Source organism: Takifugu flavidus, chromosome 9 (assembly GCF_003711565.1).
Source record: "Takifugu flavidus isolate HTHZ2018 chromosome 9, ASM371156v2, whole genome shotgun sequence".
NCBI lineage: Eukaryota > Metazoa > Chordata > Actinopteri > Tetraodontiformes > Tetraodontidae > Takifugu > Takifugu flavidus.
The window spans coordinates 5294248-5320757 of NC_079528.1; the positions used below are offsets into that span (position 1 = coordinate 5294248).

A 26510-nucleotide genomic window follows, 5' to 3' on the forward strand; every position below is an offset into this window, starting at 1 on the left:
CGCAGACTGGTTTGAAATGACTATTTTTATTGACGTCAGCGCACAGGCTAGTGCCCCCCCCCCCCCCCCCCCCTTTTTCTACAACTGCACCATCTAATGGACTCAGACTCTCATTCCAAGCTTTCATGGGTCGCCTCAGTCTATTTCCTGGGAATTATTGTAAAACATTTTAATGATGTACTTGTTTACTTTGTATTTTCAATATCAGATGTTATGCTTGTACATATTAGTCGATAATTCTATATAAGTGGCCAGATAAGAATAATATACTAAAAAGAAAAAGGAAAATTAGAACAAGAACGTCAGGCATAATGATTTAAGTCCCAATCCTGACGACAGAACTATGAACATTTATTTTTTTTCAAAATATGAATATATAGTTATATAGTCACATTGTTTCTCAAAAAAAATGTTGAAAAAAGTACAATACTGAGCAGCAACATGCACTCAGCATTTTATAACAACTTCTTTACTATGAAAGGACTGAATATCATTACATTACCACCTTTTAAGGTTTTTTATTTTCACCAATTTTAAATACGTAAAGCTTCAATTTCACTCGACGCCACTGAAAATAATCCACCCGCCTGACAGAAGGGAAAGCAAAATAATTTAATAAATTATCTCATTTATTTCAACTCCTTCAGCAGTGACATCATATGCATATGCAAAATGAAAATATTACACTATTAACACCTTCAGAAATATACACCCTCCCCCCGCCACCCATCCATCCCCACGTTCCCAGGATGATGAAATGTCTGTGGTCCATTTGGAATATGAATATTGTTCACATGGCAATTATGTTTAACAGCTAAGTAGAGCCAAGTAATGAAGGGGAGGGGGGGTTATTATACACACACTGTACAGGGTGATGTCCTGACAGATGCCCCTCTGATGGGGGGGGCTTGTTCTAGTGCATTTTCTCTTGTATTCTCCAAGCAGGGAAAACCCTTCTGGAGCTTCATTTTTGGAATAGTACAACCGCTCATTTCCTAAACCACAAATCTGGAGTTTGACAAGTCCGATGAATAAAAGCAATGCCGCTGTCGTTTAATGTTTAGCACCAACCCACACTACTGCACTTTATCTGATTTTCAGCTCTATAAATCGATAACATCTCATTTGCATTTGGTAATCTGTAAAACCAATAAAATCCAACTCAAGCTGAAGCACTGAGGTGCCACAAAAAACCACCGTCTGAGCAGTCTGAGAACTTTTGGGGTTCCTTTTAAAATCAGTGAGAGAACCACTGTCCGCTGTCCTTCCAGCATCATTCCAAAGGTGAAAGTGTGTTTTTGGAAGCGAGTCAGAGATAAACCGCCACATGCAGCAAGTGTGATTCAAGTTCTCTGGAGCCAGAAACACACTCACCTGAGAATGAGAGCTGAAATTCAGAAACTCTCATTTTAAGTGAAGCTAAAGCAACACGACTGCTAATGACCGCTACCCAAACACCGTCTTTGTATCCGGCTGTCGTCTATTCTACAGTAAGACTCCTGCTGAGATGGGCGTGTGCTTCATCGTGGTCAGGATGGGGGGAGATCGCAGAGGTAGGTGTGGTCATGTCAGGTTTCCCTCTGGTGGATTAATCTTGCCTCAGCAGAGCCAGGTTGGATATTATAGTATTTCCAGGTCAACGTGGCGAAGCTCTGGGTTACGTTGCTGAGGAGAAGCAGAACACAGCTGTTAACAGCTGTTCAGTAAGAGCGGCGGCGGGTAATGATTCAGAGACGTACCTTCAGTCCTTTCTCTAAACGGTCCACCTCGGCTCCCAGAGTGTCAATAATGTTCTCACCGTGTTTCAGCATAAAGTTCTCCAGCTCCTCAGGAGTCTTTACCTGCTGAATCTCCTGCAGAGATGAAAGAACAGTGTGATTCCCAACACTGATGCTGTTGTGTCTTCATCTGTGAGTGCCGGCATGCTTGTTCTCTGGAGAGAGAGAGAGCGGGTCAGGGTTGAAAGAACTTACAGTGAGGATTTGGTCAATGTCTTGTTTTTCCAGATACGACCGCGTCACCACTCGACCGTCAAAGTCGACCTCGGCTTTGAAGCGCACTTTACTCAGCCCCAAGTCAGTGGCCTTCACATCATGGATGGCTCTGGATAAAGCAACATCATACAGTCAAGACTTTGAGAAAGCTAACTGTGTGTGTGGAGGTGTGTGTGTGTGTGTGTGTGTGTGTTGCTCCTCTGCTGACCTCACAGCTGGGTCATTCTCCAGGAACTCTGTCAGCTTCTGCACACGTTCCGCCTGTATGGAGCGGCCTAACAGGGCCTCTGTGTTGGTGTAGATGAGGAAGGCTGACACGGTGCCCAGCAACGTTCCAACGCCAAGGGAACCCAAACTGTCATAGTACGGGTTACCTAGGAGACCGCCCAGAGGCAACAATAGAAAACATGAAAGATTAAGTGTTGCGAGCCGACAGTCTGGCCTCTAATATGACACCTGAGAGACTGACATGACCACAGCTGAAAGAGCTAAGAGCAAATATCACACGCCCGGTGTCACACCTGTTTCTTTTCTATTCCCAAGTTCTATTAGTCATCTTAGAATCTAACTTTCAGCCCCACTGTTCTGACTGCATTCCATAAAGTTGCCTCACCTTAATTGTGCTTTTTGTTATTATTGTATACAGACTTCAGGAGGATCAACAGTCGTTACCAGTGCCAGAGCAAAGCTCAACTGGTTTACATGCATTCAGATCATAAAGTTGATTTTATTTTACCTGTTGAATCGTCTACAGCTGAATGTGGTTATGAATAGCTAAAGGGCATCAGGATACATCTTAATCTATGTGAAAATAAAGTTTAAAATGATGTGGAGGGAGGACGTGAGGATGAGGGTAGCTGCCGGAGCTTTTACCTGTGAGGGAGGTGAGTCCCATGCAGCCAGCAGCCATGATGACCCCTAAAACAGCAGCAGCGTCCTCCAAGAGAACCACGTTGGTGCTGGGGTCTCGACTCTGCATTACTGCCCCACAAAACAGAACAAAATCCTTCAATAACTCTAAAATACATTTGCACAGTCACTACCTACACTGGGTCTGTATCATTTACATTAAAAAATAAGATTGAAATCAGTCCTGTTCCAGGTTGATTTCCTAGATATGGTCCCAGCACATTTGGTTTATGTTACTTTACAAAATCTCATCTCCTAACTGTTTATGACAGATGGTCATCTTATTCCTAAAAAAACAGCCAGTGCTGTGAGGAACAGCCTGAGGAAACAATGAACTGTTAAAACAGCTCTAGAAGAAAGACTCCTGTTGTTTCAACAACAACTGAAGTCCACTGGTGCTTAAATAGGATGCACGCCACTGCCTCAACCTACAACAATATGAGACCAACATAAAATCAGTACAGACCGTATTCATAAAAGGAAATTCCATGCTGGCGAGCGCTCTTCTTTATCTCATTGACGGCTACTAGTAATATGGCTGAAAAACAGGAGCAATTGTTTCACTCCAAAAAGAAAGAACATTTAAATGGTAAATGATCTTTATTTGTATAACCTACCGCCTTCTGACACCAGGGAACCTGCCAGAATACAGTAGGCCTGTAAGACAGAAACAAACCATGGATACCCTTGCTGAGCACTTTACCCCAGCCAGGTTTCACACCAACACTCACCCATAGTAAAGATTCCATGGGCTGGGGGTGCAGCAACCCCATGATCCCATGGTACCAGGAGAGACCTGCTCCCATCATAAAAATGCCAACTCCGCTGATGAGGGAGGCAATGTAGCGCATGTTGGAAAAGCCGTACCTAAAACATAACATACAGCGCCATGAATATAAGAAATAAAGGGTAACAGCTGCTTTGGAACAAATTACCACACATCATCCTTTTTAGGAAGGAATCCTGCTAAATATAGACATCCATTAACAGCCGAAACATCACCGCTAATTCTAACTGCCCATTTTTAACCCATCAACCCCCCCTCACATTTCTCACTCCATTAATTTGTTAATAGTGCAATGCATTGTGGGTACTCACGGGTGCCCAGGGTCAGGGTTGCGCACAGACTGGCTGATTCCCAGAGCAAGAAGACCCTGGTTACAGGTGTCGGCCAAGGAGTGGATGGCCTCAGAGAACATGCTTGCTGAGCCGGTGTAGACCCACGCCAGGAGTTTGAAGAAGAAATTCAGGCCATTTCTGAACAAGAAATGAGAGGAGTCACAGGGAAATCCACTGTTTTATTATACATAATGTTTAACAGCAGTTAGTTGAGATAGTTTACAAGTGTGAGAAGGATTATTGTTATTGTTGTTATTAGTATTATCTTTAAATGCTAATGTATGTAGACTTTGAGTGTTTGAGGAATGTTGATAGGAAAGGAAGAACATGAGAGTGTCGTAAAAGTGCTGAAGCTGCTTACTATCAAGCTCAGCACTCAGATGTATCCTGTTGGTCAGGATTAGAGAAGTTTGTAAAGATGTCAGAAGACAATGAATTATGAGATCCTGTTTAGACACCCATTCTGTTTGCACCAATAAAAGAGGTGAGCGAGCAGCAGACGGACGGAGTTGACAGAGGAAGCTTGAACTGCTGCTCGGCTCCCCCTTTGCAAAGGACTCCAGTTGTTTGCGTGGTTGCTCTGAGTCTAGTGAACGAACAGCGCGGGTGATCAAAACTTCATCCTCACAAAATTTGGTCCTTCGAGCCGGATCCCAAGACCTGGAGAGGAGCGCCGTGGGACGACCGAACGCCGAAGTCTGTGCACAGCCGGAGTCAAAAGACGTCCGAATCGAAAGACCTTTCATCACGAGTTGACGGAAGGCCGGTCTTCGTCCCTCCCAGGGCGACCATCTCCAGTGACGGGAAAAAGGCACCAAAACAACTCAGAGAGAAACCATAGAAGCAACGGAGTGAGTATAAAACACAAAAAGCGCTACACGGAATATACCGCGGTATTACCTGCCTGGTCATCAGGAGAGAGGCAGAGGCAAGATACACCCGCCTCCTCGGAGGTAGAAGCTTGGTGTATACTCTCCTGATTAAAAAAGAGGGGTTATAAGGCCACGGCGGAGGGACTGAACTAGATATCCTGTAGGGATTGAGGGTTGTTCAGTCGGGAGATCAGGCGTCTCCATTCAAATACATAAAAACTGATAAATAAAGTGCAAACATGGGCAACCAACATTCCACAAAAGGTGCTGAATTCGAAATCCCAGCATCATGTAAACACATGGAAGACAAATATCCAGGTTCATGCTCATATGTTCAGCTGTGGATGACTAAGTTCAATTGGGATGGTAACTTAGACAGGCCAGGCAATATTATAAAATTAAAAGAAGATTTAATAGAATATGGAAAGAAGCATCCAAAAGTAAATGTGGGGTTGACACAATGTCACCTCTGGCTCACTGAATCAAAATATAGAAGAGAAAAACAAAATCAAGAAAAAGAGAAACCCAGCAAGTCCTCATGTGCGTTAATGGCAAGAAATGGGGCACTGTTAGAGGAGATTGGGTCCCAGTGGATCCAGCCACTCAACAACCATGGCAGCCTGACAGCCAAGAACTAAATGACAGACTTGACAGACTGTACGAGCGCATGCGAACTACTTTTACCAGACGAGCTGACTACAGCGCCATTACGGCCACAAGACAAAAGACTGACGAAAGTTTTGAAGACTATAGCATGAGAATGAAAGATGTGTTCCGGAAAAATAGTGGAATTCCGTATGCGGAAGATCCAGAAGGTCCCTACCAACAGCAGTTAAAGCAAGCTATACATGGGGGATCAAAATCAGAGATAAAAACCTGGGTAGAGAGACAATTAGTTGATTTCGGAATTTGTAACCTAGGCCGCTATGAACAACATGCTATGCATGCTGAAAGACAATGCCAAAAAAGTAAGAATCAGTTAACAGGCATGTTTTTCAATGCCAATCCTTTCCCAAGCCGAGGCCGAGGGCGTGGGCGAGGCCGAGGCGGAAGGGGAGGAGGAGGCAACTCCCGTGAAAATGATCAGTGTCATTATTGTAAAAATTATGGACACTGGGAACGTGATTGCAGAAAGAAACAACGTGACCAGAGATACAATAGAGGACAGCAGCAAGGTTCTAATCCACCTCAACAATGACTAGAACTGGAAAAAGATGTCACAAAAATTAAAACAAATCAAGGCACAAAATTTGACCAATTTGAAAAAGATGACCTAGAAGATGTTTTAGATTTAGAAACCATCTTCCTGTTTGCTGAAGGCAAACCAGAAATACAACTGACCGTGTTAGGCAATTCTTTAACATTTTTAGTAGACACGGGTGCAGGTAAATCAGTAATTAGAGATCCAATAGCTAAAGCCAACTTCTACACAGATTTTTGTGAGATCAGCAAATGGTCTCGTAACTAAAGAAAGAATGTCAGTTCCTGTAGATGTTTGTGACCCTGTGAGTGGAATCACACTTAAAGCTCCTTTTGTGATCTCCACCACATGTCCCGTAAATCTATTAGGAAGAGATCTTATCTCTCAGCTTCAGTTGATGATTCGTACCACAGCCGAAGGGATGTGGTCTGTAGATAGAATGGTTGATTTGTGGGTAAGGGAAGGAGGGACGTGCAGTAAATACTGGTCACTCAACATTCCTGAAAAACAGCCCCCTCCATTCTCTGACCCAATCACTATGTTATATGGTAAAGCTCTGTCATACTTACAGCCTGAAGCCCAGCTCCACAATCAAACTGACCTGCATGTAACCATGCACGTGGAGCGCATTGGTGAGATCTGTAAATCAGACTCACACGGCACATCAAGCTATGCAGAGAAGTTTGCTAAACTCAAAGATCCACAAATGATTGTAATTATGCATCTATATGTGTGTGGTCAGACAGCTGTCTGCACGGCAGGAAGCCTTTCCGCCGAAGCAGCAGCGCTATTCAAAGTGTCAGGTTCTGTACCACATGTTTCTATTGCTAAACCGCTTAAGAAAAGATGGCAAGACTTGGGAAGTGACGTAAAACACTGGAGCAGCCTGCCCTATAGGCCTAAGGGTGAGGTTGATTTTAATGATCAGTTCCAGGTGTGGCGTATTCCCCTTAAAACATGGTTGCTGACACATCCAGCAACGCACCTCACAGACCAGAGTTCATGAGAAGAAAACATCTTCCTCACGCAGGAGGAAGAGGAGAAGCTGAAAGAGCTTCCCCCTGAATTATGGTCGGAAGGACCTGCAGATGTAGGTCTTATAAAAGGATCAGAACCTGTAAAAATAATCCCTAAATCAGATTATAGACCATTTCAGAGACAATATCCCCTTAAGACTGATGCACAGGAGGGTATTGTTCCGATATTTAACTCGCTGCTTAAAGCAGGAGTCATCAGAGAGTGTCCTGAATCACCTGTAAATACACCCCTATTTCCAGTAAGGAAGTCACCACCATCTACCGGCTGGCGGATGGTGCAGGACCTGCAAGCTGTAAACGCTGCAGTGGTCCCTAGGTCTCCCTTAGTCGCAGATCCATACACTCTGCTGAATGACTTAAACCCTGAACATCAGTGGTACACGGTGATAGATGTATCCAATGCATTTTTCTCTGTACCAGTACATCCAGACAGCCAGTTTTGGTTTGCATTTACGTTTCAAGGACGGAGGTACACCTGGACAAGGTTACCTCAGGGCTACTGTGAGAGTCCCACAATCTTCTCTCAAGTAATGATGTCATCATTAGCTAAGTTTAAACCTCCGTGTGGAAGTCAAATCCTCGTCTACGTGGATGACATCCTCATGGCGTCAAAAACAGAGGGAGATTGTTGGTCAGACACGCTAGCATTGCTACACTGGCTAGCCTCTCAGGGCCATAAATTAAGCAAAAGCAAACTGCAACTGGTGAAGCAGGAAGTGGTTTATCTGGGCCATGTTTTGACACATAATGGAAGAGCTATTCTTGAGTCGAGGAAAACAGCAGTACTTGATGCTCAAAACCAAAAACAAAGAAGCAGATGATGTCATTCTTAGGACTAGTGAATTTTTGCAGATCATGGATCTTAGATTATGCGAAAATAACTGCCCCTTTACAAGCATTGATGTATGATAATCCCTTAGCAATGACTGATGTGTTAACATGGACCCCTGAAGCTGAAGAAGCATTTGTGTACATAAAACAGGCCCTTGTAAGTGCTGGAGTGTTAAAGCTGCCAGACTATCAGAAGCCTTTTGAGCAGGTCGTGGATTGCAAGGGTGACTTTATGACTTCAGTTTTATTGCAGAAGCACGGAGATAAGAGGCAGCCAGTGGCCTACTACTCCCACAAGCTAGATCCCGTAGCTTGTGCACTCCCGCCATGCGTTAAAGCAGTGGTGGCAGCATCTGAGGCAGTAAAAGCCTCCGCAGGAGTGGTGCTATATCATGAGCTAACTTTGCTAGTTCCACATGCAGTGTCAATACTGCTGCTACAAAGTAAGATAGCATTCCTGTCGCCCGCACGTCATCTTTCCTGCATGGCAGTGTTGCTGTCTCAGCCGAATCTGACGATTCGTCGCTGCACAACCTTAAACCCAGCGACGCTGCTACCCACCGCAGAAGAGGGACACCAGCACAACTGCCTGGATGAGGTCTCCACCAAGGTCCTGCCGCGACCAGATCTTAGTGATGTCGCGTTGACTACAGGACGGATACTCTTTGTGGATGGATCATCGAGAAAGGATGACTGTGGACACACTAGAACTGCCTATGCAGTAGTCACAGCAACTGAGGTGGTGGAGGCGAAATCACTTCCCTCCTCCTATTCTGCTCAAGCTGCAGAACTTGTCGCACTCACACGTGCTTGTGAATTAAGCAAAGGACAAGATGTTACCATTTACACAGATAGTCAATATGCATTTTCCACGTTGTTTGTGTTTGCTCAACAATGGAATTTAAGAGGGATGAAAACTTCGACGGGCAAACCGGTCATGCATGCAGAACTGTTAAAAAAGTTATTAGCTGCAGTACAGCAGCCACGTAAAATAGCTGTATGTAAATGCACTGCACACACTAACAACACAGACGCAGTCTCACAAGGCAATGCCTTTGCTGACAGAGCCGCAAAGGCTGCAGCAAATAACAACACACTTCTTGATAATGGTGAGGAATCATTTACCTTAGAACCTGCAGATAATGATATTCTGAAAGAAATGCAACAAAGTGCTCCAGAAAAGGAAAAGGCCACGTGGAAGAAGCGAGGAGCCAAACTGGATGATAAAGGACTATTAACCATAGGAAACAAGCCAATCCTTCCCCGGAATATGCATAAATGGGCAGCATTAGTGAGCCATGGGCCATGCCATGTCTCAACAGGAGGGATGGTACAGATGGTTAATGAACATTATTACACTATAGGATTTCATACCTACTTAAAAAATTTTTGTTCACAATGTGCTATTTGTGTAAAACACAGCCCACAGGGAGCCCTTAAGGCCCCTGCAGGCACTACACCATTACCAAATCATCCATTTCACACAGTTTTTCTAGATTTTATTCAGCTAACACCATGTGAAGGTAAACAATATTGTCTAGTAGTGTTAGATGGATTTACTAGGTGGGTGGAAATTTTCCCCACAGCAAAAGCAGATGCACTGACAGTGGCAAAAGTCCTATGTAGAGAAATCATTCCCAGGTTTGGCATCCCGAAGGTCATCTGGAGCGACAATGGAAGCCATTTTGTAAATGAGATAGTGAAAACTGTAGGAGTAACTTTGGACATTGATTTGAAGAATCACTGCGCATACCACCCTCAGAGTGCAGGGTTGGTTGAAAGAGTCAATGGTACTATTAAGAACAGACTGAAGAAATGTATGGACGAGACAGGAAAGAACTGGATGTTTTGTCTCGACCTGGTGAAATTATGGATGCACATAACACCACACAAGAAAACAGGCATCACACCCTTTGAAGCATTATATGGGCGGCCTTATTGCCTACCATACTTTGCAACAACAAATGAGTTAGCACATGTTGAGGAAACAATAGCAGATTATCTGAAAAAAGTGTTACTCAACCGATGTGTGAATACTGTAAATGTTCTGCCTAGTCCTGTGTCTTCCACAGATTCCACCCCCCAGGAACCCATTCAACCGGGCGACTACGTGTGGGTGAAGAAGTTTGTGCGAAAGAGGTGGAACACGCCTAGATGGGAAGGTCCTTATCAAGTACAGCTGACCACAAAGACTGCAGTTCGAGTGGATGGGAAACTGTCGTGGATACACCTTTCCCATTGTAAGAAACAGAAAATTCTTCCAGGTGAAGGCGAGGGAGCAGTGGCGGACTCTCCGTAAACGGCTGACGGCCTGTATAGGTCCAGCAACGGCTGAACCCCGTCGGAACCTGTGAAGAAGCTCTAAAAGGAAATGAAGTTGTTCTTCCTAATTGTGGTGAGTGCTGTGACGGCAGGACTCGTGAGTTTTGGCCTTTGGAACTTCCGACAGGAGGGAGGTAATCAGGGACAGAAAGAGGCTAGTACCTCTTGTCCGGGGTTGCATTGGCCGGCTCGTGGGATCAGTTGTTACTAGTACTTTGCTGCAGGTGGAAGAACAATCTCTACTGGACGACGATGAAGAGGAATCGGAAGAAGAATGGATCAATGTAATACAAGATGTAAAAGAAATGTTCAAGATGTCTTAAGCTGTACACATGTTGAATTCTGAGTGTAAGAAATGTGTTTCTAGGAAAATGACGTAATGCATTGAAATTTCATGAAAATGTAAAGATGTAATACTGATGATGAAAATCTAGACGCATTTAACGATAAACAGGAGGGAAATGTGAGAAGGATTATTGTTATTGTTGTTATTAGTATTATCTTTAAATGCTAATGTATGTAGACTTTGAGTGTTTGAGGAATGTTGATAGGAAAGGAAGAACATGAGAGTGTCGTAAAAGTGCTGAAGCTGCTTACTATCAAGCTCAGCACTCAGATGTATCCTGTTGGTCAGGATTAGAGAAGTTTGTAAAGATGTCAGAAGACAATGAATTATGAGATCCTGTTTAGACACCCATTCTGTTTGCACCAATAAAAGAGGTGAGCGAGCAGCAGACGGACGGAGTTGACAGAGGAAGCTTGAACTGCTGCTCGGCTCCCCCTTTGCAAAGGACTCCAGTTGTTTGCGTGGTTGCTCTGAGTCTAGTGAACGAACAGCGCGGGTGATCAAAACTTCATCCTCACACAAGCTAACTTTGTTGGTAAAACTATGGAAGCAACAACTGTTGCTGAGCAGAATTATACTATACATTATCTATCAGGAGAACATAATACATTTTGTTAGGAGCCAAACAGATTTAGCTGCTGGTTAAAGTTACGCATGTCACAATTACACATGCACACACCAGGATGTATTTCATTATTTTAGTGTTTGACATTCGTGAACCATCAGCTTTAAATCCAGACGGGACTACTTCTCTCCCCGCCATTAATTGAGTCTCATGAGTCTGCACATGTGGTGAAGGAACTGTTTTGCTGTTCATGTGAGTGCACATGCTCTCTAACACAATCATGCTAACTCAATAACCCCTGCCCCAGCTTCATTAAAGCCTCTCGCATCGAGATTCCACATTATCCAGTAGGGTTTCACTTATGTAATGACTAAAATACAGAATAGATGGTGCGAGTTTGAATACTTACATGCAAATAGCAACCATGACCACCTTCCCTGGCCCTTGCAGAAATGTCGTCCTCTTTCCTGACCGAGGCTTTGAAAAACAAACCATATAGAAACAGTTAAAAGGTCTGCAACGCCCCCTTTCCACATTTATAAACCTACTATAACTGAGTTCATGACTTGGAAAAACAAAACCATGTAGGAATGGTATATTCTTTTTGTGCATTTCACATGCCGATGTAGAGCAGAATGTAGAATATACCACGACACACCAGAGAAGAGCACCACAGCACAGTCATTGTAATACCCCCGCAGCAAACAGTAAAATAAGCGACAATAGATAATGACACGGTGGCAGAGATAAGGTGCCCCTCTGTTACAGGGACACAAAAACACTTCACTACACGTTAATGCATTTATTTTTGTGTTCAAATCAGTTTTGTAATGGGTTACATCAGTTCCTCTTTACTGCCTCAAATCCTGCTTTGAACCAAACCTAGAAAATAAGTGCCCACCTTTGTGTTGCCCCAAAAGTGTTTGTATTCCTTCAACAGCTGTTGATTCCTGAAAATATCTGCAGGTCATCAAAGGAAATACAATTAGAAACATAAAAATTTCATTCAACAGACCAAGGTGATTATGTTTAGTTCGCGTGTGAGTTTCCACTGATGATCAGTTTACTTAATTTGTGCAAAGAACCATTTTTTTAGGAGAGCGTTCAGGCTTGTGGTAAGTGCAGTTGTAACTGGTATTAACGGACTCAGGAAAAAGATAATATTTCAAGTGTGAGACAATGCTGACATCTTCCAAAATGCTGAAATTTTATTTGAACGAATAAATTACAGTCTTAACAAAGATATTTAAAAAGGGGAAATAATAAACCTACTCTCTTGGTATTCTTTCTCCATCTCTTTCCGGAGATTTCTCTCTCGGGTTAGAGCTTCCTGACTTCCCCAGACATCTATAGCTCTGAGAAAGGGGGAGAAATACAATGCATGATTAAAACTGCACCAAAATTCAACACCACAGTATTAAATCCTCTTAAACCAAAGAACTAACTTGGCCTCCACATCTGATCGCAAAAAGACAGTAAAAGCCTCCGTGTCATCATGGGGGCTACGTCTCCTGATCCTTCGAAGCTGTTCCAAGTCACTGCGAACATATGGGGAGAAGGAAATTATTTAATAAGACCCGAAGTGAGAGTCTGACATCAAGTAATCACACAGGCATGTTACATATTAACCCAAGGCATTTTAAGTCTTTTCGCTCTGCCACACTAAGACACACATTCCAAATATTTTACTCAGTTCTCTTTTCTGGCAAGTTGTTGACTTATGTGGAGTGGAGAGAACAAAACAATGTTACCTTGGTTTGAGGCAGAACTCATTCATGGCTCTGACTGCAGTAATAAAATTGTTCTGTGTATACTTGGCTCCATAATCCCTTTTTTTCAGCACCGCCCGAACTGCACAGAACATCACAGACATTTGTATTCAAATATAAGATGTATAGAAGTCCTTCCTGTTTTTAATCATGTTCCTCATTCATTCATTGTGCAAATTTAAGTTGTGATGCGCGTGAATAATTGTTACCTTTCACTTGAATTGTCTCAGCTTTAGTCAGTCCCTGTTTTGTTGACCCTGTGACAAACTCAAATTAATCCAAAATATCTCGGCTTATTAAAATAGTTTACTAAAGGATGTCAGTCACAAGTATGTCACCTGGTGAAAAGGCAGCTTTCCCAGCAGATGACAAGATCTTTTCAGCTGATGGAGCATCATTAGATGAAGACTTTGAAAGGTCATCTTTGTCGTTTCCAAAGGTGGAGTAATACTGTACTCTGCCCAGCCTGTGAGAGGAAACACGGAGTTCTGGAAAGCTGATCCCCCAGCTGTGGATGCCAGCATTCGTCCACCCTACGCGACACGACATGGATGACATTTCCTTCAATTACATCCTTCAATTAAACAAAACTACGGCCAGAGATTGCAGAATAGTAGGGTGCGTAAACAGATGCCAGATAACTGCGTTCCTTACCGCAACACAGCTGGGGGAACCGTGGCGACCGCTGTGACAAGGGCGCCTTTGGACACAAAGATACCCTGCAGAAGACATGCCGCGGTCTGATGGCCAGACAGGGGAACATCCTCGTTTTAGCGGGGCTCGGTACCGGAGTGCAGGAACTTTCTATGTGGAGGAACAAATCGCCAGGTCACTACGTCTTAGCTTGTCACTCTAACTCAATTCAGTCAGATTAACGCCTCTTTCAAAACACCGCCTCTTTACACGTCCCCTTTCAACCATTTAATATCATCGTCACAAAAACACTAGATATACATATATATAACACAAGGAAAGAGTATGGATTTCGAAAATGAATGACTTGGAGAGAGAGCTCATAATAGTGCGACACTTCCTTTGAGTCCGGCGGCTATGAATCGGAATACTAGCTAACAGGCTAATAGGCTAGCACTTGGGAAGGATATCTACCATCAACAACTGCCGTGCGAGCTTTAACTACATCCAAACAACTGGAATCGATCATGTATTAATCACAATAATACCGTTTTAAGATACTCTTCGCTATGCATAATCTGGATCCATTCTTTTTTTTTAAAAAGAAAAGAAACTATGGTCAACTGAACAACCGCTACAAGGAGCTTTTTTTTTTTTTTTTTTAACTTTTTATTCACAGGATGGCGAGTTTAGCACTGTTCCGGTCTTTTCATTGGCTGAGACAGAATAGGGTGATGCGATTGGTTGGAGTTGCACTCGAGCTGATTACCGTAAGCGAATCAGAGGCTTAGCGTTCATAGCCAACCCTCGCCATCCTAGTGTAAAATATACGTGCACACACGTGATTTCTGGTGAAGCGTCAATGACGCCACTATACTTCTCGCGAGAACACAGTATATCGAGGTATAGTACAATAAACATCGCGCTATTTGCTGCATCGAGGTAACAAGGTCATTTTTTATTGGATATGTTATCCAAATGAAGAAGCAGTAAAACAGCCAGATAAATCTTTAAAAATATGTAAATATGTTAATAATCTCAGCGGATTGTACCAAGCATGTCATTGTGACTCAGCAATTTCACGTTACATCAAATCAACACTTTAATCTTCTTGGAAAAAGCTAAGAAACATGAACTCTGAATTATTCATATGCTCAGTTCATGGTAATAAACAGGAAAGGTGCATTCAAATAATAGCCATGAAGTGTTTCAAATGCAACTTTATTGTCAAACATTTATACTTGACACACTATCTCTTTTTTGGTACCATAGGAATACAGAACAAGTCCTTTATTCAGATTGTGACAAGAGCTTCATCGGCCAACCCGCCAAACATTATAGAAACAGAAGTGAACAATTTACATTTAAGAAAAAACAAAAACACAAAAAGAGGTTTATTGATTATTTTAACAGTACAGCAAATATGCAATATCATCAAATTTTCAGTGTTTCTAGCATTCATCTAAATAAAAGGTGACAAAATCAAACATATATTATATGAGAAAAGCCCTTTGTCTCAATTGCCAGCACCTGCATCACTTCTGAGCAATAAAACTGAATCTGGGATATTCAATCAAAAACCAATAGCAACAGTACAGACGAAATATGCCATAACTCAGTCTTGGTCCATTCAGATGAAAAAGTAGAAACACTGTTCACAAGTACAGTCACTTAAAAGTAACATTATATAACTATTTCATCTTAAAATACCAGTAGGGAGTATGGTGTTTTATGGTAAATTCCTTCTCGTCTCTCCTTTCTCATTGAAATGACTTTCAGTGAACAGATAAACAATTTTGTTTGGACTAGACCATACTTCTTCTTTTTTGTTCTTGCAGAGTTTCTGAAATATATCTGCAATATATTAGAATATTAACTTGATTAACGGTGCAGTTAGACAAGTCAGTCCGGTTGAAGCCTAGAGTTTGATCGGTTTTGTGTTTAAACACGGGCTTCGGTGCAGGTTTCTCAACACAGTGCACAGTAATCCCTACAATGTTGTCATAGAAACTTTGGATTTGAATGTTCCACATGCAGCTCCCATTAAACAAATAATTAGAAATTCTGCATGTTGTTTAAAAAGGGTCTCAGAGTAAATTTCATAGTGTTTGGTTGGTAATGAAATGCAAGCATTAACGCATTGTTACAAATTCCTCTGAAGAAGTGGGGTGAATGGCAACTGTCTTGTCAAAGTCCGCTTTGGTAGCACCCATTTTGATGGCCACAGAAAAGCCTTGAAGCATCTCATCACAGCCCAGGCCCTGCATGTGCAGACCTACAACCTTCAGAAAAGAAAACAAGAAATATCTGAAAAATAGGTGCAGATGCATTTCTAGTCATGTTCTGATGACCATTAATGAGAAGAAGTACTGTATGTGCTGCATATTATTATTATTATTATTATTATTACCATTATTATTAGTAGTAGTATTCTTATCACCATCAACAATAACAATAATATTAATACCGCTTACTATACTTTGAAACATTCAAACTGTAAGTGAACCACATCTTTAATAGTGCTTAATAAAAGTTTAACATCATTTCAATTTTAACAGCTGCATTCCGATTCCTACCTTCTCTTCCTTGCCGACACACACCAGTTTCATGACGCACTGACTCTTCCTGTTGGTGATGGCGTGATACATCGGAGTGAATGAGGTCTTGTAGATCTTCACATTCTCCTTTCCATTAGATCTAACCGCCTCCTCTGTAAACACACAAGAAACACAGTCCTGCTGATTTAAGCTGTGATTAATAAAAGATTTATACCAGTTCATATATTCATTCACAAGAAATTCTACAGGTACCATACACACACCTTCTGTTAGTCCCACTGTGCCAATGGGGGGATGGCTAAATACCACCGTGGGGATGGTGGAATAGTCAAGTTTGGAATCCTTTTTGCCCTCAAATAATCTGTGTGCCAGTTTCCTGCCTGCAGCGATGGCAACTGCACATACCACAAGAGAGGATAAGCATTTACTATTTTAAATGATTTTATTACAAGCGTCAACACCAGCCACTTGTCATTATGCAGGGGTAACTTCATACCAGGTGTGAGAAGAGCTCTGCCACATACATCTCCGACAGCATAGATTCCTGCTCGGCTGGTGTTCTGGAACTCATCCACAACAATGTGGCCTTTTTCATCTGTATCTACATTCTGAAAATACACAGAAACCTCTGTAAAAAGGAAGCTGCTGACACGTGACTGGTAAATTCCATCATCCAAAACATGTCATATTTTACACAAGAATGTAAATCAGACTCATTCAGATGTTCATGTTAAAGATATCGATAAACCCTCCAAAAGGATGAAAATCACTACGACTGTAAAACACTCGCAGGTCTAATTGTTTTGTCACATCAAACAATGAGAACCAACACTAGTCTCTGTAAACCCTCTTAAGTCAGGGATGAAAACCACCATGACATGTCAAATAATCAGGGTTCTCACCTTGTCAGGGGTTAAAAAGACAAGTACAAATATCCATCAACATAATGTAACAGCCAACAAAATATCAGTTGCTCCCTGTGTAATGTCAGGTATCAGAAATAAGGCCCTTATTCAAACAAAGAACTCTATGTTTCCGTTTTACTCGCAGAATCGCCATCTGGGTCACCTTATGGAAGGATAGTTATAGTTCTATAGAAATCCTCTTGAAGCTGTCATTGCATATCATTGCTTTTAAGATAAATGATAGAGAGACTCTTACCAAGTGTCCAATATTCAGTCCTGTGATGTTGGGCTGTCTGCCAATAGCCCACAGAAGGCAATCCACTTCCTGGATAGTTCTGAGTTTCTCTTCCTCATTCTTTCTCTCTGGATCTCTGGTGGCAATCGTCACTTCCAGTCCTTTGTCTGTTTTACACACAGATCTCACCTGAGAATTCTTCCAGAGATCAATGCCAGAGTTTTGAAGCTCTTTGGTGCAGTTTGTGCTTATGAGGCTGTCAAAGTTCCTCAGAACCTGCACAGAAAACAGTGACATATCACTGAGGGTTCACAGTTACATGGATTTGAAAATGATATCTGAATACTAAATTGCAGTTTAATTCAATTCTCACGCCTGTCTGACGAATAATGAGGGAAGTTTTAGATCCGAGAGTGGAAAGGATGCCCGCCATCTCCACTGCAATATAACCCGCACCAACCACAACGCTGCGTCTGATGAGAGGAAAAAAAAAATTTCATAATAAAATCAAACATTAAACATGAGTGTGTAATGAGAGATTCCAATCTTACTTTGGAAGAGATTCCAGTTCGAAAAAACCATCACTGGTAATACCCAAACTTGCCCCTGAAGTCACCAGCCAACAAATCTTTTTGAATACCCGAGAACCACGTAATGAAAATACTACACAGGTGGCGATGATTTTGTCTTACCTGGTACTTCAGTGTCACTCAAGACAGACGGCTGCCCTCCAGTGGCGATGAGGATGTGAGGTGCCGTGTACTTTTTACCGTTAACCTCAACGGTGGGTTCTGGGTCATTTGTAAACCTGGCATGACCTTGAATGGTCTGGATTTTGGCCTGTGGAATGTGCAGATAAAACAGGCAGTAGACCAGCAAAACATTATTTTAAAGAGCCAAGAAACATGTGTGAAATATTACAATTTAGGAACAAAAAGGGGATTTACTTTGTCAAGATTGTTGCGATAAATGCGATTTAGATGACTGATATACGCATCCCTTTTGGTCTTCAGTGCCCTGTAATTTAAAACAAATAAACATAAAAAGGTCACTTACTAACACACACTTACTAACATAACTAACCACACAACTGCCTGCAAAAGATGGAGGCAACTCATGTTAAATTGCCGTACTTTATTCAAATGGTACGCAGCATGCAATCGTATGAAAATGAATGCATATTTTAATATTTCTGTATATTCTGCAGTCACAAACATAAAATAATTTTGGCCAATACCACAAATGACCTCAGGTTGCACAGTAAAATACATAATGTTAAGAAAGAAATGCTGTGCTGAAAATAGGCCCATTTATATATCCCTAAAATTTGGACTATCTGATTTTTTAAGTCACAGATTATTTAAGTATGTATTGGTGTAAAAAACATGCTTTTACAGATTATGTCACCTGTTTATGAGAAAGCTGAACTACACAACTTGATTTCTCCTCAATAAAGAGTTGACTTTCTGCATTTATACCAGATAATCTGGTTTATGTTGTTCTTTTACATCTCTGAATGTGTGGAAACAAAAACAAAGGAACCAGGAGTGATGTAGCCATAATGTGAGCAAAAGAAAAAAGACAAAGAACACCGTGAATCAGCAGAAAGTCAATAATCAGGCATTTCTGGAGTGAAGAGGAGAGGACAGATACATAAAGAAACAAGACCGGATGTCTTATACCCCATGTACACACATACCCTGAAAGACTTTCAGTCAATGGAAAAGGGTTTTTGTTTATCACATATTTGATGAACTTTACTATTCTATTATCCAATTAATCCCAGTTTTTTTTTTTAATGTTTTATGGTCAGGTCAAGAGGCCCACTGCAACACTAAAACATGGCTGCCGAAGCTGAACAATGAGGGCGCAGCCTGCCGCTCCTTCCAGGGGTTTATCTAACCTTGACTTAAGTGCAGCATTCTGGCATCAGAGACAGAACAACGAGCCAACAGCCGAACAAAGAGAGATGACAGATGAGAGGGTGTATGAGATGGATGATGGATTACACAAGTTCCCATTGGAGTTGCACAAAAAAAACTGAAAAACGATTGCTGCAACTTACTCCCAACTGAAACGAACATTTCCCACTTCAAACCCGTAATCGCTATGATCGTGGAGATACTCGGCATGAACTGCAGCATTCCACATCACCTGCAATAAAGACACTGTTGATGTGCATACCTGTATATACGTTTATAAGCATATGCATATACCTACACTTATTAAATTGATTAAGGAGAGAATCTCATACCTTTTTAGGAACACAGCCAACATTGACCTGGAGAGCAAAATCACAATTACTAGTTTTAAAAATGACTAATTCTTGACATATTTGGGTGTTTCATTATTTAGTACAAAACTAGAAAGTGAAAGAAAACAATTCTGGCAATTTTTGCAACTTTACTAATCTTAACATCCACTACAAACGGGCGAAAACTTGGGCCATATTATTGCAGAATGTCTCTCAACAGAACTCTTTTCTTTCTACAAACCTACCCCACAGAAGCCTGCAGCTAGAATATTTTCCTTCCACGTGATAAAAGCATCTAACCATTCTAATGGAGTCTTTGGTTGTTTGTTTGTTTGTTCTTTAAATTTACTGTCTCATTCCACTTGAGAGCATGCTTTATTTACGCTGACATACACTTTACAATTTCAGTGGTTTCAACATTGACCATTTTTATCCCGAGGCTTGTCAGCTAAACAATCGTAAGAGGAGGTACAGTAAGGGAAATATAACGATATTTTGCGAATTTTACTCACGCAGGTACCTCCGAGTTTGTGACTCTCGATGACGGCGGCGGACGCGCCGAGCTCCGACGCCCTCCGAGCTCCGGCCAGCCCCCCGGAGCCCCCGCCGATCACCAGAAAATCGAAACGGGTTATGTCTGTAGACGACGGATCTGAGGCCATGCTTCTGCGAACGACGTCCTGTCTACAAAACGCCGAGAAAAGTCGCTGTTTGCTGCTAAAGAGAAGTTGCACCCGGGTGCGCAGGATTACAACTGCCATAACCAGGAAGCTCGCAGACGCAGGCCGTGCGCGCAGCTCCGAAGCCCGGGTGGGAGGGCCAAACTTCAGCCACTGCTGTGTCATTATGAATTGCAACAATGGTGTGTATCCTGGAAACTGTTTTCACAATAGTCATAGGCATCCTCGAATAGGCAACGCCGTGGAGCTACAACAACATCTAAATGTTGCAAACCAGAGCTGTGTCTGCCGCAACAATTCGATTTATTAACAAACCCAACTGAAGGCATTGTTGTCTTGTAAATTACAATCAAATGTAAGACGGTGTATCAAGTTACTTGTCACTGAAGGATGGTCACCTTTGCAGTGTAAGAAAAGGTCTGTGAATATTTCCAGACACCATATGTTTTATTTACGGCATCTACTGGATATTGTTGCTTATTTGTTTTTGATAACTCCCAGAAGTTGGTTCAGCTTCAGAGGAAACTCGTTGTAGGCCAATGACGTTTCTAGGAATAATGACCAATAATAATATTAATAAACTAGCCCTGACTGCGTTTCAAATAATATAATGTTAGGTCGTGCAACTTGAAAATGTAAATAACGCAGACATCAAAACAGTTGAGTATTTTTTGGATTAACATGACTATACTACAGTAAATGCGGCGGTTGGGTTGTATTTTTTAGGAATGGATACATTTGTGTTTGTCAAGTTTATCAAAGCAAAAATGTCGGACATCCGGTCACAACATTTAAACCCAGGACAGACAAGCTTCAGTCGTGCATATTTAAACTAGTATTTAACTTTTTCCCGAAGTAGAAGATTAATGTTTACTCTAGGACGTTTTTTTATGTTCACAATTACCGGTTGTAACAGTCACTCCGTTTTCCAAGTAACAGTGCCACTTTGCCGAAAATCAAATTGAACAGGAGTACTTAGTTTAGTACTTTAGGTTTTTAAACTTGGTATAATTAGGGCTTTTATCATCGGGACAAATTTGATTTAATAACCTTTGTTTGAGCATCCAAGTGCAAATACAGAGAAATACATAAATCTGATAAATAAGAACACGCAAATAGTTGCACATCCGATTTGTATTGATTTTACATGTATTACCATAAAGCAAATACTTTTATGGTCCTACCCCTTGCTAGTTAACTCTTTGCAAAACAATCAAGTCAGGATCATCTGCCGTTGGACCCTGTCAGGAAAACCGTTTAAAAAAAACCGTTTCTTAACATTTAAGAGAAAAGAAGAAACCTGAAGGAGAGCTACAGGTAAGGGTCCTTCTCCCTGGGAGAGACGATTGTACTCCGCCCCATCTTAGTCTTCACAACTCCGTTCTTTACAACCATCTACTTTTATTCTGAAAATACGATCAAACCATTTCCGGAATTGTTCGAGCTCGGTACAAATGGCTAACGGTATGCTAAAGAAAACAGTGAGCTTGTTCTTCGCCTCGACTAGAGACAGTATAACGTTAAATGAAGAAATTTATTCACTCTATATCATCTAACGCATTGTAAATCAGCACGGTTCCCCTCCAACTGGGTACGTATGCATGCCGGCGGGGTTGGGATAAACAGCAACCGAAACACAGGCCGTCTTCTTCGCGAACCCCTTGTTGTGGTTCGTTGAGGCCTTTTTCTTGGGCGTGAATGAAGAGTCTTCGCACAGCACTCTTAAATTGTAAATAGAAGGTAGTGAATCAAGTTTTCCCCCCCGCGTGTGTTCAGATTTTCGTGCATTTTGTTCGATGAAAGCCAACGGTTTCAGAAAATATTACAGCTGAGCCCAGTTTTTCGGGGGAGGGGCTTCCGGGACCCCTATGCATGTCAGCACTATTAATTATGGTTTAATTAATTAAATATTGCTATTATTAATTATTATATAACTGTTCATTATTAAAACGTGCCTATTAAATCCTCTTGCAGAGGGAAGACGTCTCGTTTTATTCGTCAGATTGCTCCTTCCCGTCAAGAATGAGCGCTGGACGACAGCAGGAGATGGACATTTACCCCACTGAATAACTGAGGAATTGAATTTGGGAGATCTGCATCTGGACCATGAAACCTGTCGGGTATCAAGGAATGTCTCCACCTCTGAATGGTGTGTATCCACCTTTGGACCACGTGTTGAGTCTCCCAAATGTGATGCACTGTGAGAAATGTGGATTTGCTTCTACGGATGGTGCAGCATTCAAAAAACACATGTATGATCATGCAGGGACAAGGTTTTATTGTTTCTACTGCAACAATGTTTCTTTCAGCGAGGCGGAGTTAAATGCCCACTTGAAACAGCACACTGAAAAGTATCCGTTCAAATGTCCTCACTGTGGGCAGGGCTACATGAGGTGGCTGTGCCTTTTGAAGCATATTGACCGTTTGCATAGTAATGGCATTAATTATGGACACGCAAAGCCGGGAACAGCCAAAGTTCCACAAGTTCCCGTCTCCAGTGCCTCATCCAGTGTGCCAACTGCTGATTTGTCATTACTTCGGCCGGTTGTGCGTGTGAGAGTACCTGCTGCAAGTACACCTGCTTTCATACTTGGTAAAGATAAACAGAGGGTGACAACACTGGACACAAACGAGTTACATGCCAATAGCGGTAATGAAGAACTTTTATCCCCTTTGAATGGACTCCGGAAGCAGAACAGGGCTTTGACGGTGTCTCTCCCAGAGGAAGTGTCGATCCCTGCTGGCTGTTCGGTTGAACTTGTCGAAGTGAAAACTGTCAACGGGACAAAGGAACTCAAGCTGAGGCTCATCTCTCAACAAGAAAATGAGTCCGTCATAAAGGGCACAAGGACTACAGTATCTCAAAATGTTGTGCCAGAAAAGCAGCTACCCCCTACATTAAACCATCCCAACATTTTGAAGTCGACAAGTTTGGGCACAAGCGCAGTTGGTAGGAAATCGTATGAAACCATGACTGCAAATGTGGAGCATCCAGGTGTTTTCCCAGTTAAGAAAAGTCCTCCCAGTCAAATGGGCAACAACAAAATCGTGTTTAAACGAAATAACCCAGAAGTCATCAACTTGGAATGTAAGACTGTAACACCAAACAAGGTTCCCAAAAGCCTCAATCCATTTAGAGAAGAGAACAGTGGGAACAAAGTTACACAGAGGGAACCGATGAACCACAAAGTTGCTGCCTGTCCACCCAGTATTTCCCTAACTAGGGCCGTCGTCAGGTTGCCCAGCGCCCTGTCTCCACAACACATGACTACGTGTGTTTCCCAGCGACCAGGGGAGGAGAGGAAAAGCTCCACGCCAGAAAACTCCAAAGCTATCCCAACTATGGCAGGAGGTAGCAAAAGCATTGCCCGAGATGTGTCCTTGGCCGTCAAACAGGAACCTGCTGAGATCAATGGGGAGAACAAACTGGCTCCTGCAAGTGTGCCCTTAACTATCACTTCAAAGCCTCCAAATATTGTTCACGGGGATCCCATTACAAATTTGTCTTTTCCAGTTCCCAAAACACTAAATGAGCTGACGGAGAAAAAAGCTGCTGACAGTTGTAGACAAGAGCCCGAGAATTTTCCTGTAATCTCTTCAGTCTTTTCATTAAGCCAACAGCCTGAAGATGTGAAGGGCTCCATTCAGCCACTGGTAATGGCTCTGCGTGGGATGGTAATGGATAAGAGTGACGGCTGTGTTACTTCTCCAAGAGCAAATGGCACAGAGCAGGTGAAGGGAAGGTCAACACCAGGAAGTCCTAATAGGGTGCTGTCGTCAGAGCCGATCAAGGTGTGCGTAAAAGTAGATGAGCCTAATAAGGGCCTTGGTGATCCTCCTGGACTGAGTCACGCAATCAGCGTGAAGGAGGAAAAAGAAACTGTAAAAACAATGGACAATAGTAAATGTGACCACTCTTCAGATTCCAACTTGCCAAAACCTGAGGAGTCAGTTTCCAAAGTAGACGCGTGTACAACTACAGACGTTTGCCTGCAAGTAGCAAAGAGTGAGACGAAAGTACCCTCAAAATTCCTAACAGTGTCTCTGAGAAGGGTGCAGTTGGGCGTGTGGAAAAGGAACAAAAGGGGGCTGAAACTAAGACTATCTAAATATAAGACTCGGGTTTCTATGAGCGCTGTCAGGGATTGCACAGTTCTCTACCCAATGCCGCTCAAGCTGGACCAATTGGTGAAGCGACCGGGCCCAAACCAGCCTGTAGTGGTGCTCAATCACCCCAAGCCTCGTCCCTCCCACCGGGCTGCAAGAACAGCCAGGCTGGCTGAGAAAGGAGCCATTGAGATGGTTCCAAAGTGCCAAATCTTAAAAATGAGGCTGAGCAAAGTGATGGGACAGAAGTATGAGGTGATGGGCTGCACTGTGGGAGACATTTCATGATTTTCTCAATGTATTGATACATAAAATAGCACATTTCATTGATGAGGCTACAACTAGTATTGGAGTGGAACCCTTCTGACTGAAAGATCAGGACCATTTCATCTTGATTTATCAGCATCACTAAGAAGAAACAGGCTATTTGACATTCAAGTGCACTGGAAGTCCTGAAATATGGAACATTGGCCTTTGAAACTTAGACTACACACCTGCCAAAGGATCAAAAAGCCAGAAGATATGTCAGAAGTTGGGCATCAAATGCATGCTGCTGTTAATAAATGATGATGTACTGTTTTTATTTTTATTAACGTACGTTCATCTAGCCCCATTGCCAGTATAAGCAGGAAGTAAACCAACAAAACAGCAAAGAGGTTGATGAGGCTGTTTCACATGGTCAGACCAACAAAATGTCCTCACTGGTAAGGAACATTTTCATCACAGTGCCAGACAGCGTTGTCATTTTAAATATAGACTTTATGCTCCTGAGAGTTTTGCAGAATACATTTTGATTTATGCTCCCTGCATGTTGCCCACTCTCAACAGCATTGACATTTCGAATGTGAATCGGCAAATGCATCAAGTTTAAAAACACTGCAACACGGCGCCCTCCTCATACTCACTTTGTCTTAATGTTTATGTAAGTTGCCTGTGTGTAGGTCAAATGCCTTAAAGATGTATTGCCCTTTTAAATTTTAGCCACGGAGCTTCGAATTGAGCTTCCTTAAAATCCCTTGGCATCCTTAGAACAGCGCTTTAGAGAAAATCAGCAAAGTGCTCCCCCGTCCCTGTTTGCATCTGACTGAAACTACACTGACCACAACACTAAGACTACAGTAGGAGTCCACGTACAGCCAGTGATGCTCATCCCTTCTCAATCTGGGTAACACCTATAACTCTCCATACCTGCAGAGGGCAGTGTTTGGAACGGTTGTAATGACTAAGAATAGTGTAAAGGAAGAAGCCACTTTAACGCTTGTGTTGCGCTTCTACTGTAATTTATTGTAAAACAAGCAAAGTGTCAAAAGAATAAATGTTGCTTAGATATATCCAAGAAACCCCGCTGGTCTGGTCAACCTCTGCCATGAGTGGAAATCGGTAGACTCAGACTAGACCCAGTGTCCCGTCAGTACAGTATTTCCTATTTCATTGTATATTCTCAGTGAGGGATTTGCAAGTTTACAATTCTGATCTTTATGTGCTGGTTTGGTTTTGGTTCATTAATGAACCAAAGTGTTCTTCATGGTTCCCCCACGTCGATGCTGAAAAACCACCCTTGAACTTGTTACAACTGGACTGTTTTATTCGTCAGCGCCACAAACCTGAAGCTCCTGGCGCTGTGGAGTCAAATGTTCCGCCAGGAGCAGCTGTAAACGGTTCAGTACTGTAGAGGATGGAGGCGAACGACTACATGTTAAATTATTGTATTCTGTCTTCAGCGATGTACATACAGACTGCTAGGACTCTTGGGGAAAGTTTTTTTTAAAGAATGGAAGCGTGTTCCTACAACATTGAAACACTTTTTTATATAACATTGTCATGTGAGGTGCTAGACCTACATTAAAATGTAAAGGTTTTGGTAGCTCACCCTTTATATTCTGTATATATGTTCAGTCAACAGATTTATTGTGGAAATACCTATAAAAAACATGGTTACGACAGGTGTACATACATAATGTATATACATGGGGACAACTTTAATGTTGTGCTTAAGCTTTCTGCTTTATTTTGCATTGATCTTTATTCATTGGTTTGTGTGAGAAGTCGTGTGTGTTTTTTTTTTTGCTTCCATACTCTTAATGTGTTTCATGCTTTTTTTTTAAAACTGGTTGTGTAACTCCTTATTTTTTATTAAAACAGAAAGTTATCCCCGTTTACGTCATGTTTGGTC

General features: G+C 42.1%; 4 protein-coding genes across 7 annotated transcripts; 2 read left to right on the plus strand and 2 right to left on the minus strand.

The window, feature by feature from the left end:
• Positions 1-597: 597 nt before the first annotated feature.
• slc30a9 (solute carrier family 30 member 9) lies at positions 598-14261 on the minus strand. Of its 2 annotated transcripts, none has more exons than XM_057043859.1 (18): positions 14147-14261; positions 13620-13769; positions 13304-13498; positions 13175-13222; positions 12948-13047; positions 12642-12734; positions 12469-12551; positions 12098-12156; positions 11606-11673; positions 4002-4160; positions 3635-3770; positions 3521-3560; positions 3370-3441; positions 2868-2975; positions 2203-2368; positions 1974-2103; positions 1740-1853; positions 598-1665 (listed from the first exon to the last, which is right to left on the minus strand). In XM_057043859.1, exons 2-18 carry the CDS (start codon positions 13726-13728, stop codon positions 1621-1623), a joined length of 1725 nt encoding a protein of 574 aa, XP_056899839.1. In that variant the 5' UTR covers positions 13729-13769; positions 14147-14261; the 3' UTR covers positions 598-1620. The 2 variants fall into 2 exon arrangements, with proteins under 2 accessions (XP_056899839.1, XP_056899838.1); XM_057043858.1 differs by lacking the exon at positions 14147-14261 and adding an exon at positions 14073-14142.
• On the plus strand, positions 6422-11078 carry LOC130531744 (protein NYNRIN-like). Its single transcript, XM_057043854.1, has 3 exons — positions 6422-7848; positions 7916-10358; positions 10510-11078. The coding sequence occupies exon 2, from the start codon at positions 7950-7952 to the stop codon at positions 10260-10262; it is 2313 nt and encodes a 770-aa protein (XP_056899834.1). The 5' UTR covers positions 6422-7848; positions 7916-7949; the 3' UTR covers positions 10263-10358; positions 10510-11078.
• Positions 14262-14803: 542 nt separating the features above from the next.
• On the minus strand, positions 14804-20318 carry gsr (glutathione reductase). Of its 2 annotated transcripts, none has more exons than XM_057043860.1 (12): positions 20063-20318; positions 19551-19577; positions 19362-19450; positions 18244-18313; positions 17989-18136; positions 17848-17902; positions 17670-17769; positions 17318-17572; positions 16653-16764; positions 16420-16551; positions 16175-16308; positions 14804-15880 (listed from the first exon to the last, which is right to left on the minus strand). In XM_057043860.1, exons 1-12 carry the CDS (start codon positions 20309-20311, stop codon positions 15731-15733), a joined length of 1521 nt encoding a protein of 506 aa, XP_056899840.1. In that variant the 5' UTR covers positions 20312-20318; the 3' UTR covers positions 14804-15730. The 2 variants fall into 2 exon arrangements, with proteins under 2 accessions (XP_056899840.1, XP_056899841.1); XM_057043861.1 differs by having other exon boundaries at positions 20071-20297.
• On the plus strand, positions 20189-26496 carry LOC130531745 (uncharacterized). Of its 2 annotated transcripts, none has more exons than XM_057043856.1 (2): positions 20189-20412; positions 22205-26496. In XM_057043856.1, the coding sequence occupies exon 2, from the start codon at positions 22337-22339 to the stop codon at positions 24623-24625; it is 2289 nt and encodes a 762-aa protein (XP_056899836.1). In that variant the 5' UTR covers positions 20189-20412; positions 22205-22336; the 3' UTR covers positions 24626-26496. The 2 variants fall into 2 exon arrangements, with proteins under 2 accessions (XP_056899836.1, XP_056899835.1); XM_057043855.1 differs by lacking the exon at positions 20189-20412 and adding an exon at positions 21643-21821.
• Positions 26497-26510: the final 14 nt, after the last annotated feature.